Source organism: Meriones unguiculatus, chromosome 18, assembly GCF_030254825.1.
Source record: "Meriones unguiculatus strain TT.TT164.6M chromosome 18, Bangor_MerUng_6.1, whole genome shotgun sequence".
Taxonomy (NCBI): Eukaryota; Metazoa; Chordata; class Mammalia; order Rodentia; family Muridae; genus Meriones; species Meriones unguiculatus.
This window is the reverse complement of record NC_083365.1, coordinates 20,439,589-20,456,681: the sequence shown is the minus strand read 5'-3', so window position 1 is coordinate 20,456,681 and position 17,093 is coordinate 20,439,589. Positions and strand designations below refer to the sequence as shown.

Sequence of the window (17,093 nt, the reverse complement as noted above, 5' to 3'; positions counted from 1 at the left end):
AGGGGGACAACAGGCCCAGGCCATTACACCCGGTTCATGAAGAGAAAGTTCCTGAATCCTCTTCCCTGGACTCCAGACCACGATGTCACTTACCCCAGAATCTTGGCACAATCATCATAGTATTTCATTGAGTTCTTGACAAAGCTAAAGCCATTGACATCACACACAAAGGAGTGACCATTGGCACGAAGAAGGTCAAATCCACAAACTGTTTGCTGCAAAAGCAAAAAGGCAAGAAGAATCAGAGACAGCTCCCAGACTCTGCTCCCGCTTCTCTCCTTCATCCCACTGCCCCGTGAGCCCAACCCTACCTTAAAAGCTACGCAGACCTTCCTGGCCACCAGCTTTTCCATGGCAGTCAACATGACTGGATAGCGAACCTCCTTCCCCTCACTGTCTCGTTCAACCTTCCCATCCAAAGCGGGAGACTTTCTGGCTTCAGCATGGGCATAATCTGGCCCCACCGTATACACCTGCAGGTACACAGCATCACTGAGTATGCCCACAGCTCACCCTGTATATGAGCACTAGGTCTATAGGCTATTCGAGAATGAAAAACAAAACTCGGCATAGCCAAGAGGGGTGGCACCCGCCTTTCATCCCAACACTCAGGAGGCAGGGACAGGAGGATCTTTGTGAGTTCAATGCCTGGTCCACACAGCAAGTTCTAGGTCAGCCAGAACTACATGGGGAGACCCTGTCTTGAAGCAAAAACAAGACAAACAAAAACCCCTGCGAAGGTTAAGAATACAAAGACTGGGGTCAGTGAGACGGCTCAGCAGGTAAAGATGCCTGCTGACAAGCCTGATGACTTGAGTCTGGTCTCCAAGATTCATGTGGATAAAGGAAAGAAGTGATTTTCCCCAAGTTGTCCTTTGACCCCACACGCATGCTATTGCGCTCTCGCTCTGGTAGTGAAAATGCGAACATCTACCTCGTTTGTTATCTTCCCTTGAATACAAAACCCAACCGAAATCCCATTTTTATTTCCTAAGATCCCATCCATACACACTTCTACTTGCTTCCCCAGCACCTCATTCCCACCCAGGCATCATAAATCTCTGTATCCACCATAACCTTAACATCTGTGCCATCTGTCGGCATGAACTCCTCGTAGATATACGATCCTGTCTTCCGGACGCTGCTCTCAGGAGAGTAGACACTGCTCCGGCTGCCAATCTTTAGGAGGAAAGGAAAGGGGGATGATGCTGCCTCAGTCTCCAGGCTTCGGTCCACAGATGCCCTCTCCTTCCCCAACAACCGCACTCTGCCCTTCTTCCCTCACCTTACGGAAGAGGCGCTGGCTCCCTCCCCCAGCAGAGCTGGGGTAGTAGATGTAAACATTGTGGTCTTCTGCACTCACTGGCTTCTCCACGAAGGGCTTGGGGAAGACAGCCCCATTGACTTCCACCTGATCTTCACCCTCTATCAGGTTGCACTCTGAAAGATGGTGTGTGATCGCTCTTAGGGCCTAAGGTTGTAGAGGATTTCCAACTCCGATTTCCCTGGGGTTTTAATCTACGTAACCTTTAAAATTTTATGGCTATGGGCTAGAACAATATGGCAATGCTTATATGTGGTATTTAGACATGGTAGTATCTATATAACAGTTCAAAAGCTCTGTCTAAAGACCCATGACTTTACCTATAATCCAGTAGTCAAAGGCCCACCCAGAGATGTATACAGGAGATGTTTAAGGACAAACACTAGGCTATACCATGAAAATCAAGGCAGGGGATGACCACACAGCCTGGTACTCACCCTCAGGACAGGCGGGGTCACGGTTGAGCACAGCGTATCGTGGCAGATCAATACCTTCCTCCTGTAGGATCCGGTACACCTCCCTCCTGTCACCCCCAAATAAATTAGCCAGATAGGAAAGGTGGGAGTGACTAAGGGGAAAGCTGGAAATTGCATTTGTAACGGGAACCAGAACTCAAGAGGATATGGTACTAAACATGAAACAGGTTTGGCTCTTCCCGTCCCAGAGCAGACTCCCTAAAATAGGTACTTTAGGGTCACCCACCCTCTGGTCCATAGAAAGCTATACCTATCTTGGATGTAATACTGCATGGCCAGGTCATTGATAAGGAAGGGGTTTCGAAGCTTGGAGTAAGCAACAGCTTTGTCCAGAGGAAAGCCTGTGATGGAGGGGGGAAAAATGGAGAGACCAAAGAGAGTTGAAAGAGGCAGACTGAGGAACAGCAGGAGAGACTGTGACATGAGAGAGCCACAGCTGCCACTGAGCTCCCCCACACACCTAACCCAGAACTTATCTGCCCACTCCTCAAGTCTAGGACATCCATTAGGGAAAATGAATCCAATTACAAATAGGATCCTCCCAGAGACCCAATTCTATCCGAGACCTAAGTGTGTTAGTCATTCTGTGCAGCTGGAGTAAGCTTTAAACCACACCCAGAAAACCCTGAAACAGAGGAGGCAAACTCCTCTTCACCGCTCTCTTGTGCACCGGGAGGCTGGTAGCCTCTTCCTAATGGGATAGTAAGCATTCGCCCTTCCTTGACCCCAACCTTTGGAGTGGAAAGAAATGAGACAGTGGCAGGACGGCCACTTCTCCACAGGCTCGTTCAGGATCACATCTTCTCCCAGGATGACAACAGTCAGATAGTCAAATCTGCAGAGTCGCTCTAGGATTTGGGTCATTGGCTTGGACTTGGATTTCTTGGTCATGGCACAGATGCCAACGATAATTTGAGGTTCTGGAGGCTGCAGAAAAGAAGTGCTATCAGGGACTCCAGATTCCCACCTATGTCACCTCCAACACTGTCACATCTTTCTAGGGCGGTTTCTCGTCAGGACTTTGGACCTAAGGGATAAAGGGTGCCTACCACAGAAGAAACACTGTGGGAAAAGCGACTCTTCAAAAGAAGAAGCAGTGACAACAGGAGGAAGAGCATTTGAGCAGGGGTTTCAGAGAGAGGCAACTGACCAATCTCTACTGCCCTTCCCCTAGCTGACATAGAGCCTGTTTACAACAGGGGATCTGTGCTTGCAAAGAAGAGGTGTCTCCATCCACTAATGCTCTAGAGTAGGGCCCCAGCACCGAGCCATATCCCTTTCCCTAGACTTACCACTTCATCCTCCTCATCCTCCAGGAGCTCGCTGTCACTCACTTCCATCCTGGTGCCTATTCCACAGGCACCCAACCCCTCATCTCCAGCTCCAAGAAAGAAGTGGGCCGTAGTGCTCTCGTCCTCATTGGCCGTCAATGACCACATCCCCGCCGGGGCACCCAGTCATCCCGCTCTGTAGAAGGGGGTACCCGGTCAGTTTAGAATTAAAGCATCCTTGCACAGGGATGGTGCACAGGGAACTAGGCAATGAGGGGGAACCACAACGGTACAGAGGGAACAGAAACAAGGCTATGGAAAGGACCAACAAGAAAGGAAACCACATGATTTGACATGCCTAAAGAAGAGCAAGGATGCTTTTTCCTCCCTGTTTATCCCACCCTAACCAAGAACTGGAAAGAGGACCGGGAGATTAAGGCTTACAGTGCTGGCATGACCCTGATTCTGCCAGCAGGAAACAGTGTTAACTCCGGGCAGCAAGTGACAGGGGCAGTTCTTCAACGAAGGCTACTGTTGATTCCTACCAAGAGAAGGGCAGAGGGGCATTTATTTCAAACTCTGGATTCATTCCGCAATACTCCAAGCTCTCTCCACCTCCCCCACAGCACTGCTGGAGCCAAGGGCTCACCTCAAGAGCAGAGGGGTGCTACAGCTCAGAACTCCAGGTTAACTCCCAGTTAACCTGGGTTAACTCAAGAGACAGCAAGGACACCCTCCATTGTGCCTCCTTCACGCCCACCACCTTAAAGGACAGATACCCAAATCCGGAGCATCAGTTTAAGGAGTCTGGTGCTGGGTGGGGAGGGGAGCTAAGAAGTAAACATCCGAACAGCAGTTTGCAATCCATCCTCAAACTGAAATCTCAGCGGTCCACCCACGGGCCTAGACTACTAAACCAGTGCTGGTCTACGACAAGGCCCTTTAGACAAGGCCCTTTATAGCAGCAGCTACGCTGGAAAAGTCCTGCCTAAGGCAAAATCGGGAAGAATATCTTATGAATTGGGATCAGAACAACTTGGCAGTTCTGCACGCATCCACCTAGAGTGTTAGTGGAAACTCCAGTGACGGGAGACAGTTGTGGTTATTAGATCTGGAAGGGTGCTGCTCTGGTATCCAGGGAGCAGAAGGCAGAAATGCTACAAGGAATTCTAAAACGGATGTGCTAGCTCAAGATCTCCCAGTCCAAACTGTTAGCAGCACCGGGGTGATAGACTACCACGGAAAGACACAAGTGAACACACACAGGGACATTCCCCCTTTCCCGCCTGGAACTAAAAACAACCCAGCTGCCATAAGGAGAAGAATGAAACACTCTGTCTGATGCAGAATGTAGAAAAAAAAAACAAAAACAAAAACACAACTAACACTAAATCTGAAAACTGAATGAGGGACAGCAGGATGGATCAGTGGATGCCGGCACTTGCCGCCTCGCCTAACCACCTGAGTTTGAACCCTAGGGCCTAACGTGGTGGAGAGGACCAACTCCCACAGGTTGTCCTCTGACCTCCATATGTGTGTTGTGGGTCTACATACATACACGGTAAACATACAAATTATATGCAACAGTTTCCAACTACAAACTGCAGAGGTGTATGTGTAGCATAATGCTGGTTGTTGTTTTTTAAGCATTTATTCCATATGTGTGGGTGTTCTGCCTGGAGATGTCTCTGTATATTTTGTGCAGTGCCCACAGAGGCAGATGAGAGCCCCGTGTGCTGGGAACAGAGCACAGGTCCTTTGAAAGAACAACCAGTGCTCTTAATCACTAAGTCATCTTTCCAGGCCCCAGGGAGTTAGCAGTTTAAAAGTAGGCTGAGCAGGGCTCGGTGGCACACAGCTGTGATTCCAGCACTCAGGGAGGCAGAGGCAGGAGGATTGCTGAGTTTGAGGCCAGCCTGGTCTACAGAGCAAGCTCAGAACAGCCAAGGGTACAGAGAAACCCTGTCTCGAAAAACCAAAAAAAATAAAATAAAATAAAAGTAGACTGAATCTGGGCATGATGGCGCACGCCTTTTGTCTCTGAACTTGGGAGGCAGAAACAGGGAGATCTCTGTGAGTTCGGGGCTGTCCTGGACTACATTGTGAGTTCCAGGCCAGCCAAGACTATACAGTAAGACCTGTCTCAAATTTGTAACAGTGGTGCTACCTTAGAAGAAAAAAAAGAAGGGTGCTAAGCGTTTTTAGTGATACCTACACAGCCTTGCCTATAAATAAATGTCCATTTTTGAAGCTCAGAAAGACCTGGAGCAAATACACGCAAGACTAATGTTTGCTAACTCTGAGTCGTAAGTATATGAGCAACTATTATTATTTCCAAAAATAAATGGAGTCCTTCGATAGACACTTTCCATGTTCCACAGTCCTCAGAAACACTGGCAACACGAATAAAGCCCAGAGCCCCTTGAATAAGTTAACTTACTCTTACAGAGTCTTAAGGTCTTCAATAACCCCTCTCACTTTTAATTTAAAACCCCTCACTTTTAATTTAAAATGCTTCCATTACAACTGGGGTTGCGGCTTTGATTAGAAAATTACAGACGACCTTTATATAGACCTCAGTCTTCTCAGTGTCTTCGCCATCTGATGGGTATTGCTCAACTGCCACGAGACAGAACATTCTTCTATGCAACAGCTCCAGTTGTGCATTGCTGTTTACACACATTTCCTGACTGACAGGCCATTCCTTTGAATTCCCTTGGAGTGACCTAACCGTGGTATTCCCAAAGATAACTCACAGCTTCTCCAATTAGAAGTTCGTCACACTGCTGGAACAGGAGTTCTGCCCAGTGTCTAAGCCTCCTTCACCCCATTGCCCTTTAGGTCCTCCCTGGGCTTGCACTTTAAACATTATCCAGCCATGCTCTTGGAATTCTAAGGTTCTTGGAATTCTATTACAACTCTGTAATGGGAAAGAAGAGGATGGAGGGGTCTGTTCACAGACACGGACTGAAGGGGGAATGAAGGTCCAAATTCACAGTTAACAAAGCAAAAATAGAAGCCTGACAGGAATAGCTCTGACAAAACCAGGCTTTCTGTGGACGTGCTTCTGGGAGAAGCTGGGGTTTTAATGTGGTGTTCCCAAAACCACGTTCCTGTTTTCTGTGCTCCTTCCCCTTCATCTTCTCCACAAACTTTGCTGCATAAAAAAACTGCATATTCTACACTGGGCTAAAGGGCAGTCTTGCTATGGAAGGAAGGGAAGGGGTAGGGGTAGGGAAGAAGGCATCTAGGGAGCACCTACACTCAATCAGATCTGGAGGAGGCTATAGGGCAAGGGTAAACTGTAACTTGGTTAGCTCTTAGAATTGAGGGCGGTTTGCACAGTCCTCTAATTTCCTGGAATCACCTTGCATTTGAGAGAGGCCCCGAGAACAGTAAATAACAGAAACCCCACACCACTAATACTGGATTTTTCCATCTCCAAGAATGAACCCTCACCCCTTCGTGTCCCTTTTCTCCTGGATGTTTTGAGGCAAGCTCTCACTCTGTAGCTCAGGATGGCCGCAGACTCATGGCAATTCTCCTCCCTCAGTCCCCCAAGGGTTGGCATTACAGGCACGAGCCGGTCTGCCTGCTTCCCACTTCCTTCCTGAGGCAGGTTTTAATGCTTCCGACATATTCCTCATTTTGACACCAGTCAACCATCTGCTGCCCGTTCTCACCGTCAGTTCGCTCACCCTACCTTCTCTCCCCAGCAAATCTGTGACGACGGCTCTTTACTGACCCTCCTAACCTTAACTCTCCGCACACTGACGGCTGCACCCCAGCCACTGACCAATTAATGCAATGAATCCAGCCAATTCTCCCACTCGGTGACTCCCAGAAGTAAACAACACTTCAAACCTGCACATGAGTCATCACACTTGCTAACACTTTTTTTTTTTTAAGACAGAATCTGTGTGGCTCAGGATTGAACCTTGAAGCCTTGAACTCAGGATCCTCCTGCCTCAGCCTCCAGGATACGCTTGGTAGCATCTTTTCGTTAGGGAGGAACACTTAATGATCCCCTTGAACGCCCGAGGGCCGTTCCTTCTTCAGACTAGCCCTCCTGGAGGGTCAGCTCCTCTCCACAGTAACCCATCCCTCGGTAGACCCTCGCCCGTGGCCAGTCAGTCCCTCCCCTCGCTCGGCCAGCATTCAGAGCCCGGGGGTCCTCCCTACCCTCCTCCCTCCCCGAGTCGCGCACGACCCTCCACCCCGGTCCCCTCCTCTGCGATCCAGCCCCGCCCCTCCTCCCCGAGTGCCCAGCCCTGTCCTTGCAAGCCTTTCCCGCCCCCAGGGGTCCCCTTCTTCCTCCCGCAGCCCCCTCCACCGCCGTCCCTTCGCCCACTGACCCCCTCCGCCGTCCTCTCCCTCGGCGCCGGGTCACGAATCCCGCCCTCCCATCCTGACTGCCTCCGCCCGCCCCCGCCGTCCCCGCCTCGCTCTCCCTCCGCTGACACCGAGGCCTCCCGAGCGCGCCTCCCCTCCGGAGCCGTCCCCACCCGGGACTACCCACGGCCGCGAGCGCGGGCCGGGCCCTTCGCCGAGCCCACCCTCCCCGCTACCGCCCCCAGCCCCAGCCACTCCCCCACCGCCCCCGGCCCGCACTCACCCGCCTCCCTCCGCCGCGCAGCCGAACCTGCCCGCAGCGACACCTGACAGCCGCCCAATCAAAGCGCGACTCCTCTGCGGTCCCGCCAATCGGCGGGCGGCGCGCACCGGCAACAAGTCAGGCTGCGTTGGCCGGAGCCTCGGAGCGGAGGAGGGCGGCCCCTAGCGGCTGCACCGGGGAATGCAGCCTGATGCTCTTGTGCCTGTCCGCATCCTTGGTCTCTGGACAGGCTAACCAGGGAGACCAAGGGAATGGAGACACAAGAGGAAGAGGCAAAGTTTGTGACATTGCACCTCCTTGAGGGGAAAAAAAATGAGGCTCCTTTTATTCTGTAAAAGTGCGGTATAGGTGGACATAGGCTGAAAAGTAGACACAGCTGAGAAGACTTAGGGATACAGGAGCCAAACTCACAGACAAGCAGACCAGCAGACAGGAGAAGTTAAGGGTGAGAACGAACAGGCTCCTTTGTAAAGGATGTAGGAAAACGGCGGACCAGGAAAACTGAGCAAACTGCCTTCTGTCTCCACCCCTTGCTTCTTCTCTGCTCCCCAGCCTTGGAACCTGAAAGCTGGGTTTGAATCCTGTGCTTGAAGCCGTGTAGCTTTGGGGACGTCACTTTAACTTCCGGAGCTCTCACTGCTTATTTGTGAGGGCGGGACTAAGCCCCTAATTCACGCAGTGCTGCTGCCTGTGGCAAAGGACTTGAGAAAGGCAGTGTATGGAGAACGAGATTTATTTTGGCTCAGGGTTTCGGAAGTTTTGGTCCTTAGCTCCATTGCTTTGGCCATGAGGAAAGGCAGAAAACAGTGGTGGCTGGGTAAAAGCCACGTGCCTGTTGGCTAATAGGAAGCAGCGAGGGAAGGAAGAGGCAAAGGACAAATTAAATTGTCTGAGGCATGCCCACAGGGACCTACTTTCTCCAGCTAGGTCCTACGTCCTCCCTCTCACCATGCTCCAATAATATGTTATGAATTCATCAAGGGGTGATTAGATTAGCACACCCAGAAAACAATCACTTCACAAAAGTCCATCAGCTGATAACTAACCAAGCTCCTATACATGATCCTATAAAGGACATTTCTTAAAAAAAAAAAAAAAGAAAAAAAACCAGATATTGATCATAAAAAAAGCATTTTCTCCTGTGTATATTATTGCCGTCCTTAAATCGTCATGTAGGCTTCCCTGGTCAGGAGTTTGAGATTCCCCATTTTCTTTATAACTTTAGGGACCTTACAGTTTTCCTAGTTGGGTGCCTTACACTGACTCCCCAACCCCCAGGCCTCCTGAATGGATGGATGATCCTAAGAACAGGGTCTACAAATCATCAATGGTAGTTAATGCTCAGACGCTACCACTCCAACCAAGAGAGCAGGTAATTACAGCAGCTCCTGAGTAGAAACTTTCTCCAACGATCCCCCTGAAAAGACTTTGATCCGGGTCATATGTTGGAGTGATCTAATGCTCAATGAAATGATACACATATCAAGGTTCCTTATAATTGCAGGGTTCATTAAAATAGTAAATATTAGTAATAATTATTAACAAGTAAATACAATACTGCATGTAATGATAAATTCCCATATGCAATAGAATAGTTTTTGTGTGTGTTTGGGTGTTTGGCTTGCATGTTTGGGCGCCGTGTGTGCCTGGTGCCCAAAGAGAAGAGAAGAGAGCATCAGATCTCTTGGAACTGAACTTATTGACTGTTGTCAGCTACCGTGTGTTTGCTGGGAATTGAACCCAGGTCCTCTGAAGGAGCAGCAGCTGAGCCATCTCTTCAGTCCCATACGGTAATTTCTTTCTTTTTTTTTTTTTTAAAGGCTAAGCCAACTGTAGAGCACACAGAATTCTTTTTTTTAATATTTTATTTGTTATGTATACAATGTTATATCTCCATGTACACCTGCATGCCAGAAGAAGACACCAGATCTTATCACACAGATGGTTGGGAGCCACCATGTGGGTGCTGGCAGTTGAACTCAGGACCTCTGGAAGAGCAGCCAGTGCTCTTAATCTCTGAGCCATCTCTCCAGCCCCAGGGAATTTCTTCAAATGACTAACAACATAGTGTCTGCCTATCAGGGGCTCACGAAGAATAAGAAAAGTGCACAGATACGTGAATCTTTCCAGCAGAACTATTATTTCCTGCAGAAAGGCCTTTTCCAAACTTGAATAAGTTCTCTACTCTGGCTGCCTTTATTTCTCTCTCTGTCAGTCTCCCTTCCCACCTCCTATCTTCTGAACACCTTCTCAGCCAAATAACAGCCCCATTGCTTTGGAAGATTATCTCCTTCTTTTATCTGGATAAATATACACCATCCTGAGTAATTATATTTACTTACTCATACCTACTCCTTCACTTGGATAATGAACACCCACAGCATAGGTAATTTTTTTTTTTTTGGTCTCTCCAAAAGTGAGAAAGCTCCAACAGCAGATTCCAATCTATTCTCTGAGAGCTGCTATTTTAGCAGGAGAAGGGGCTTAAGTAATGGACCCCAGAAAAGAGATGGCTGGCTTCTAAGGATATGCATAAATGAGGAAGGTCAGAAAGGAGACCTGTGGGGCTGGAGGACTAATAAGGGAATGTGTATTAGTGGGGCCAGCAGCGATTGTGAGGGGTAGTTCTTTTTCTCAAGTACTCTCTTAAGACTTCCAAATATCTCACCATCTTCTGGAACGCTGGGAAGCGGAAGGAAGACGTTATCAATGCTAATATGCCTGCTCTGCCTTGGCTGGCCCTCCACACCAAAGCCTCTGGTCGCTGTCTCAGCTCCAGATTTCATTCCACTTCCTGCTATATTAAAAGTCAAGTTGCACCTAGTTATGCTGGTAGCTGCAGAAACAAACCCTCTTGAGTCTGAATGTGCACTTCACAAAAGAGAGAGAGAGAGAGAGAGAGAGAGAGAGAGAGGACCAGGAAGAAGGCAGAGAGTCCCTGATGACCTTATGCTCTTGGACACCACCAGCCTTTACCCTCCAGATTAGACTGCGTTAGAGAGCCGAGAGAAAAAACACATGTGGTTCAGGAGACCTGTGCCTGCCTGTTCCATTCCACACCCCGTCACCTCACCACACCCTTCTCTCTTTATATTCCCCTCCAGTCCAGGAACTGCCAGCTGCGGAGAAGGGAGAGAAGGAAGAAGAAACTCACCGTCCCCTGTCCAACCCCAGCCCCACACCCAGGGCAATCAACAGGTAGGCAAGCTCTCAGGCGCTTCGCAGGAGACCTGCGAACAGCAAACAGGGTTAAGCCTGGGGCTGAGGAAGAAAAATAGAAGATCAAAGGTGAAGTAGGGGATAAGGTAGAGGAGGAAGGAAAAAAAAAAGTAGGGCACCCCATGAGAAGGGGAGGCTAGAACTAGCCAAGCTGAAGACTTGGGGGCGGCGGGAGGGAAGACAGCGTAAATGGAGTAAGAGCTATTAGTTCCTCGACTCTTAAGGAACCTTTTCCTCAACCTTGTTAGGAAAGCATAGGTGTCGCAGGGAGTTCCCTGGCCCTCTTCCTGAGTCTTAGAAAAAGGTGACCTTGAGGCAGCGGAGTGTCTTTTCCCCTGTGCTCTCTCAGCCTTTCTCTTCTGTTTATTCTGCGGTTTACCTGCGGCTGCCTCTCCTGGGAAAAATGGAGAGATTGCGTGCAGATCGAATTCAGAAAAGAGGCTGGGCAATGTCACCCCTTCTCCCCCCTCCCCCCGCCCCATACCCATAAAATAGACGGATTGGGTTTCAGATTAAACAGAGGGGGCGAGGGAGAAGGGGGTTTCAGGCTCGGGAGTCCCTGGGGTGCTGTCCTCTACTTGGTGCTGAAATCTGACCACCCTCATACTTGGTGGGCCTCTGTCCCCAGCCCCAGCGCACGGATTTTGGGTCTTCCTAATTACCTGGCTGGTGCTACCCAACCCCACCCCCGCACACCTAGCGCGGTGGCAGGCGGGAAGGCGGAGCCTGAGAGAGCCCCACCCCTGGAGACTGCGGCTGGGGCCTCCCTCTGCTCAGGGTGGCCGCTCGCTCGCTGCGCCTCTTCTGCAGCCTGGTTGGCACCGGCTGCCACTCAGCTTCAGCCTTCATCGTGACCCCTATTTCAGCTTCAGCCTCGGACCCTCTCTTTACCCGGTTGCATCCTCCCTCCTAGTTCCTGACTTGCGCCAGATCCTGCTCCGGATTCAGTAGCCGCATCCCCAAGCCATGGCTGGTCCCTTCTCCCGTCTGCTGTCTGCCCGCCCCGGACTCAAGCTCCTGGCTTTGGCTGGAGCTGGATCTCTGGCCGCTGGGATTCTGCTCCGCCCGGAATCTGTACGAGCCGCCAGTGAACGGAGGAGATTGTATCCCCCGAGGTATCAGAGCCTAAGACGCACGAGGTGGGGGCTGGGGGCGGTAGTGGTGGTGACGGGAACCGAACGGGTAGAGAGGATGACATGAGCAACAAACAGGGCCCCGAGATGGATTTCTGTACAGTTCGGAGATGTCAGCCTTATAGAAGCCATAGGGCCAAATCCATAAGGAAAGAATATGTCTCAGGACCTGTCATCTGAGATCACTGCCTCCAAGCAGCTCTGGCTTTGCGAATTCTGGGCTTACCCACTGCCCAGATCCCTTATTTGACAACTAAAAACTACCTTTTTTTTTTTTTTTCTTATCTCGACCTATTCATCCTGATTCTCCCGAATTCTCCTGAGCCTTTCCCCTCCCCCAATCCCTAAGGTTGAGCTCACTAGAGAAAATTAACTGTGTAGACATGGGGGGAACTGAGGCAGCCACAGGCAGCTAGAGCTATTGGGAAAGAAAAGACCCTGGCAATCCCTAAGGAGATTATCGAGATTTAGCCTACCTCTAATTCCCCCTCCTTCCAAGGAGCATAGCCAGACAGCTCCCGGGAGACAGCAGTAGGTCTTCTGCCTCCCTCCATGGCTGACTGGGTACCCCCTTCCCAGCGCTGAGTACCCAGACCTCCGAAAGCACAACAACTGCATGGCCAGTCACCTGACCCCAGCGGTCTATGCACGGCTCTGCGACAAGACCACACCCACTGGTTGGACGCTAGATCAGTGCATCCAGACTGGCGTGGACAACCCCGGCCACCCCTTCATCAAGACTGTGGGCATGGTGGCCGGAGATGAGGAGACCTACGAGGTAGGGGGTCCCCTCAGAGACTCTCTGGTGACCGGAGCCACTTTCCCAGAAAGCCCAGTGCCTTCCTCCTAAAGATTCCTCATGTCTGTCCCCTCAAGACTCTAAATTGTCCATAGGCAGAATTTTCTGACCCAGTGACAATCGATCTACAGCTGGAGTGTAGAGGAAGGAGTTTCCTCTTTATAAGCATTTGTTCCTCTTAACTCCCTTCCAGATATTTGCGGAACTGTTTGACCCTGTGATCCAGGAGAGACATAATGGCTACGACCCCCGAACGATGAAGCACACCACTGACCTTGATGCGAGTAAAGTGAGCCGATGTGACACTTCCAATGTGCACAGCCTTGTGCACAGCGTTCTGTATCTCCAGTCGTTACACCTTGTTTCCTGACTCATGGCTACCCTGCTGAGCTTCCAAGATTGATAAGAGAAAGGACTACATATCTTGAAGAATAGCAGATAGGAAGACAGTGGATAAGAAAGAGTGACTATGTCAGGATAATGGGGTTGAGGAGAATATGATCAAAGTACAAAATTGTGAAAGAATTTTTTTAAGAAGTGACTCTGTCCTGGCTGGGTGTGGTAGCCCACACCTGTAGTCTCAGCTCTCTGGAGGCCCAGGACACACACACACACACACACACACACCCTTACACATAAAAAAAAGAAAAAAAAAAAAAAAAAAGAAGTTGTACCCAAAGTGGGAAATTTGGAAAAACGACCACAATGTCTTCTTCAGTTCCCAGGCCTGTGCAATGTGTCCCTTCCAGGGCTTGCTTCATAATCCCTAGGAGCCCCCTCCCCACCTTGTGTTTCTGTGACTTACATTAATTTCTCCTCTGCCTCAGATCCGTTCTGGCTACTTTGATGAAAGGTATGTATTGTCCTCAAGAGTCAGAACTGGCCGAAGCATCAGGGGCCTCAGCCTCCCTCCAGCCTGCACTCGGGCAGAGCGACGCGAGGTGGAGCGTGTCGTGGTGGACGCGCTGAGCGGACTGAAGGGGGACCTGGCTGGACGGTACTATAGGCTCAGTGAGATGACAGAGGCGGAGCAGCAGCAGCTGATCGATGTGAGGGGCCTTGACATAGGACGGGGTTGTGGGAGCAGATGGAAAAGAGGCAGAGGGGAGGCTGGGCCACAGAGGAGAGATGGCCCAGGCCATACTGTGAGAATCCTTAAGTCCAATCCCTTTATTCTCCTCAGGACCATTTTCTGTTCGACAAACCTGTGTCCCCGTTGCTGACAGCAGCAGGAATGGCTCGAGACTGGCCAGATGCTCGAGGGATCTGGTATGAGGCTGATTCTCTCTTTCTCTCTCTCTCCTTTTTGTTGTTGTTGTTTGTTTGTTTCCCTCGTATGCACACACTTTTTTTTCTCTATCTACCCCAGTTCTTGCCTTTTGATCCTTTTACTTCCTGCCCTCAGGCACAACAATGAGAAGAGTTTCTTGATCTGGGTGAATGAGGAGGACCACACACGGGTCATCTCTATGGAGAAAGGCGGCAACATGAAGAGAGTGTTTGAGAGATTCTGCCGGGGCCTCAGAGAGGTTAGACAAGGGTGCACGAGGGGGCTAGGTGGGAGGACATGAGAAAAACCAAAGAGCGGCATGGGTAGATTGGCTGTACCATGTGTCAGTCAGCCCAAGGTGCTTCTGCCAGTAGAAAGGGCCATTAGAGTCATGCTAAAACAATAGTTACAAACCAGGGTCATCCTTGGAAAACCAGGGCACACAGTTACTCTAGAAACAGGAAGGATGTCAGTAACCTAAGGAAGGAAAGAAAGCATAATCTCAGCCTAGTAATGCAAAGAAGGAACCAGTGATGTGGAAGGTGGTGCTGGGGTGGGTGGTACGAGGCAGGCTGTGCAGCTGAGGGGAATATTTGAACCTGAACTGTTGTAGGGGCGAGAAACTGGTATGTTCATGATCCATCACCCAGTTCTGAGCCAAGGTTGGCCTTGACTCTGGATTCCCTCTGGCATTGTATCAAAGCTTCAAGCAGAAAATTCTAGAGAGACTAAAGAAGGTGGAGGCTGAAATGGCCTAAGTTCTAGAGTGCATGGTTCTAGATGTGAGGTGAACCTTCAGTCTTATATGGATTGGGTCCTCTGCATTTAATTCTGTTAGAAACTGCCAGAGATCTAATCCGTACTGTATATTTTTGTATCTGCAGTTTTATTTTTGGACTTATAAAGAAAGAGCGCTTCCCGTTTAGATTCTAGCTGGGAAGCGCATACTATTTTTGGCAAGGAATGGATGATGGTCTCTGAGTGCAACGCGAGCGAAATACCCTGTAATTATATGACTCAGTTTCCACATCTATAAAGTTGAAATTATAAGATCGCTTATATTTTAGGTTGTGAGAATTAAATGAAGAAATGCCGACAAAGTAATTGTTCTACAATTAGTGTTAGCTTCAGCATGAAGAATGCCCATGCTTGTGATTCCTTCTGCTGCTAGAGAGAACATCATCTGTCCTTATTTTGGACAGTGGTCTTTGTGTTTATTGCTCTGGAAGACCCCTGCCTTGTCAATCCTAATGGTCCTTGTGGCGCTCAGGCTGGCTGAGGAAAACAGGAACGCCTTTTAAATGCCCCCTCTTCTCACATGTACCTATGAATCTGGCTTCTCTGCTCTATTTTCTTACGTCTCTCTGCTTTATTACATGTGTCCCTGCAAACCTTAGTGGCTCATTTCTGTTCAAAAGGACCCTCTGCTCTTTGTCAAAGAGATAATTGGTGCATGAAGAACCCATGAAACAACCAGTCATTTCCCTGTCCTGTTTCCCATTCTGTTCATTTCATAGGTCACTCTTAATGTAGCATCAAGAAATCTCAAGTTTCTTCCATGAACAATCTATCTGTCCACAATCTTATCAGTACGCATATGATGTAACACCAAAGTTACCTTGCATGTACAATAATTTGTTGTTGTTGTTTGAGACAAGGTTTCTCTGTGTAACAGAGTCCTGGCTGTCCTGAACTCGCTTTTTAAACCAGGCTGTCCTTAAACTCACAGTGATCCTCCTGCCTCTGCCCCCTGAGTGCTGGGAGCAAAGGCGCGTGCCACCACGCCTGATAATAATTCATGTCATCCATCCCTCCTCAACCATTGTAGATGTAGTTCTAGAGTGTCTGTGGGGCTAAGTAAGAGGGACGAATCCATCCTTGATTTTTTTTCACAGCAGAACCTCTGTTAACACAGGTGGAGAAGCTGATCCTGGAGCGAGGCTGGGAGTTCATGTGGAATGAGCGTTTGGGATACATCTTGACCTGTCCATCTAACCTGGGCACTGGACTTCGGGCGGGAGTGCATATCAAACTGCCCCTGCTAAGCAAAGTAAAGGAGATATGGGGTCGGAGAGGGGCGAGAATGGGAGGGGGAGGGGTTGGATGGGGATGGAGGAGGTACTCTGAAAGAAGCCAGGCATGTTTGATCAGGGCTAGAGGGCCAAGGGCAAGGTAGAGACAGTGTCTTCCTCTACTGACCTGCCCCTGATCTCTGTCTTGCCTCTAGGACAGCCGCTTCCCAAAGATCCTGGAGAACTTAAGACTCCAGAAGCGCGGGACTGGAGGAGTGGACACTGCCGCCACCGGCAGTGTCTTTGACATCTCTAACTTGGATCGACTTGGCAAGTCAGAGGTGAGGCCTTAGGAAGCAGGTGGAGGAGCTGAGATAAGACGGCGAGCGAGCCTCAGGAATGTAATAGAATCTGAAGCAAAGTTCAGGTTGAGTTGGGGAGGGAAAGCGGGCTTTCAGAGATGGAAGATCAGCGCTAAAGAAAGGAATTTGAGCCGGGCAAGGTGGCGCATACTTTTCATACCAGCAGAGAGGTAGGCAGATCCCTGTGAATCCCAGCCAGCCTGGTCTACAGAGCAAGATCCAGGAGAACCAGGGCCACATAGTGAGAGCCTGTCTCTAGATAGATAGATAGATAGATAGATAGATAGATAGATGAATAAGAAAAAAAGAAAAGACAAAGAAGCTCAGGCAGACTGTGAGAACTGGAGATCAAGGGTTAGTCTTCTTCAGGTGGAGCTGGTGCAGCTGGTCATTGATGGAGTGAACTATCTGATTGACTGTGAACGGCGTCTGGAGAGAGGACAGGATATTCGAATCCCTCCGCCTCTCGTCCACGGCAAACATTAACTCCCCGTCTCCAGCAAGTGAGTCAAGAGCCCCAGATCTTCTGCGTATTTAACAGAGGCCCATTCAACACGCCCTGGACCTGCCCCTCGATCCCTGCCCTAGTAAAGACTCCACACTATGTTCAGC

The 17,093-nt window shown here is 49.7% G+C and overlaps 2 protein-coding genes across 20 annotated transcripts in view; one reads left to right on the top strand and one right to left on the bottom strand.

Moving 5' to 3' along the window:
* Window positions 1–12,535, bottom strand: part of Ppip5k1 (diphosphoinositol pentakisphosphate kinase 1) — a 48,759-nt gene extending 36,224 nt beyond the window's left edge. For 11 of the 18 annotated variants that reach the window (XM_060372250.1, XM_060372255.1, XM_060372259.1 and 8 more), the window contains exons 1-10: window positions 7,687–7,781; window positions 3,516–3,612; window positions 3,093–3,267; window positions 2,532–2,727; window positions 2,051–2,141; window positions 1,762–1,847; window positions 1,286–1,440; window positions 1,078–1,179; window positions 312–473; window positions 94–215 (exon numbers count right to left, since the gene is read on the bottom strand). In XM_060372250.1, the coding sequence (XP_060228233.1) occupies window positions 94–215; window positions 312–473; window positions 1,078–1,179; window positions 1,286–1,440; window positions 1,762–1,847; window positions 2,051–2,141; window positions 2,532–2,727; window positions 3,093–3,239 (1,061 nt within the window). In that variant the 5' untranslated portion in view covers window positions 3,240–3,267; window positions 3,516–3,612; window positions 7,687–7,781. Of the gene's footprint in view, window positions 1–93; window positions 216–311; window positions 474–1,077; window positions 1,180–1,285; window positions 1,441–1,761; window positions 1,848–2,050; window positions 2,142–2,531; window positions 2,728–3,092; window positions 3,268–3,515; window positions 3,613–6,530; window positions 7,216–7,426; window positions 7,560–7,686; window positions 7,782–12,514 lie in introns of those variants that run through there. The other 7 variants (XM_060372251.1, XM_021649873.2, XM_021649875.2 and 4 more) reach the window with 3 other exon arrangements.
* On the top strand, window positions 10,754–17,087 carry Ckmt1b (creatine kinase, mitochondrial 1B). 2 transcript variants are annotated; one of them, XM_021649868.2, is made up of 10 exons: window positions 10,754–10,884; window positions 11,819–12,020; window positions 12,618–12,816; window positions 13,031–13,126; window positions 13,665–13,886; window positions 14,021–14,106; window positions 14,243–14,366; window positions 16,023–16,157; window positions 16,335–16,460; window positions 16,851–17,087. In XM_021649868.2, the coding sequence occupies exons 2-10, from the start codon at window positions 11,872–11,874 to the stop codon at window positions 16,965–16,967; spliced, it is 1,254 nt and encodes a 417-aa protein (XP_021505543.1). In that variant the 5' UTR covers window positions 10,754–10,884; window positions 11,819–11,871; the 3' UTR covers window positions 16,968–17,087. The 2 variants fall into 2 exon arrangements, with proteins under 2 accessions (XP_021505543.1, XP_021505542.1); XM_021649867.2 differs by lacking the exon at window positions 10,754–10,884 and having other exon boundaries at window positions 11,644–12,020.
* Window positions 17,088–17,093: the final 6 nt, after the last annotated feature.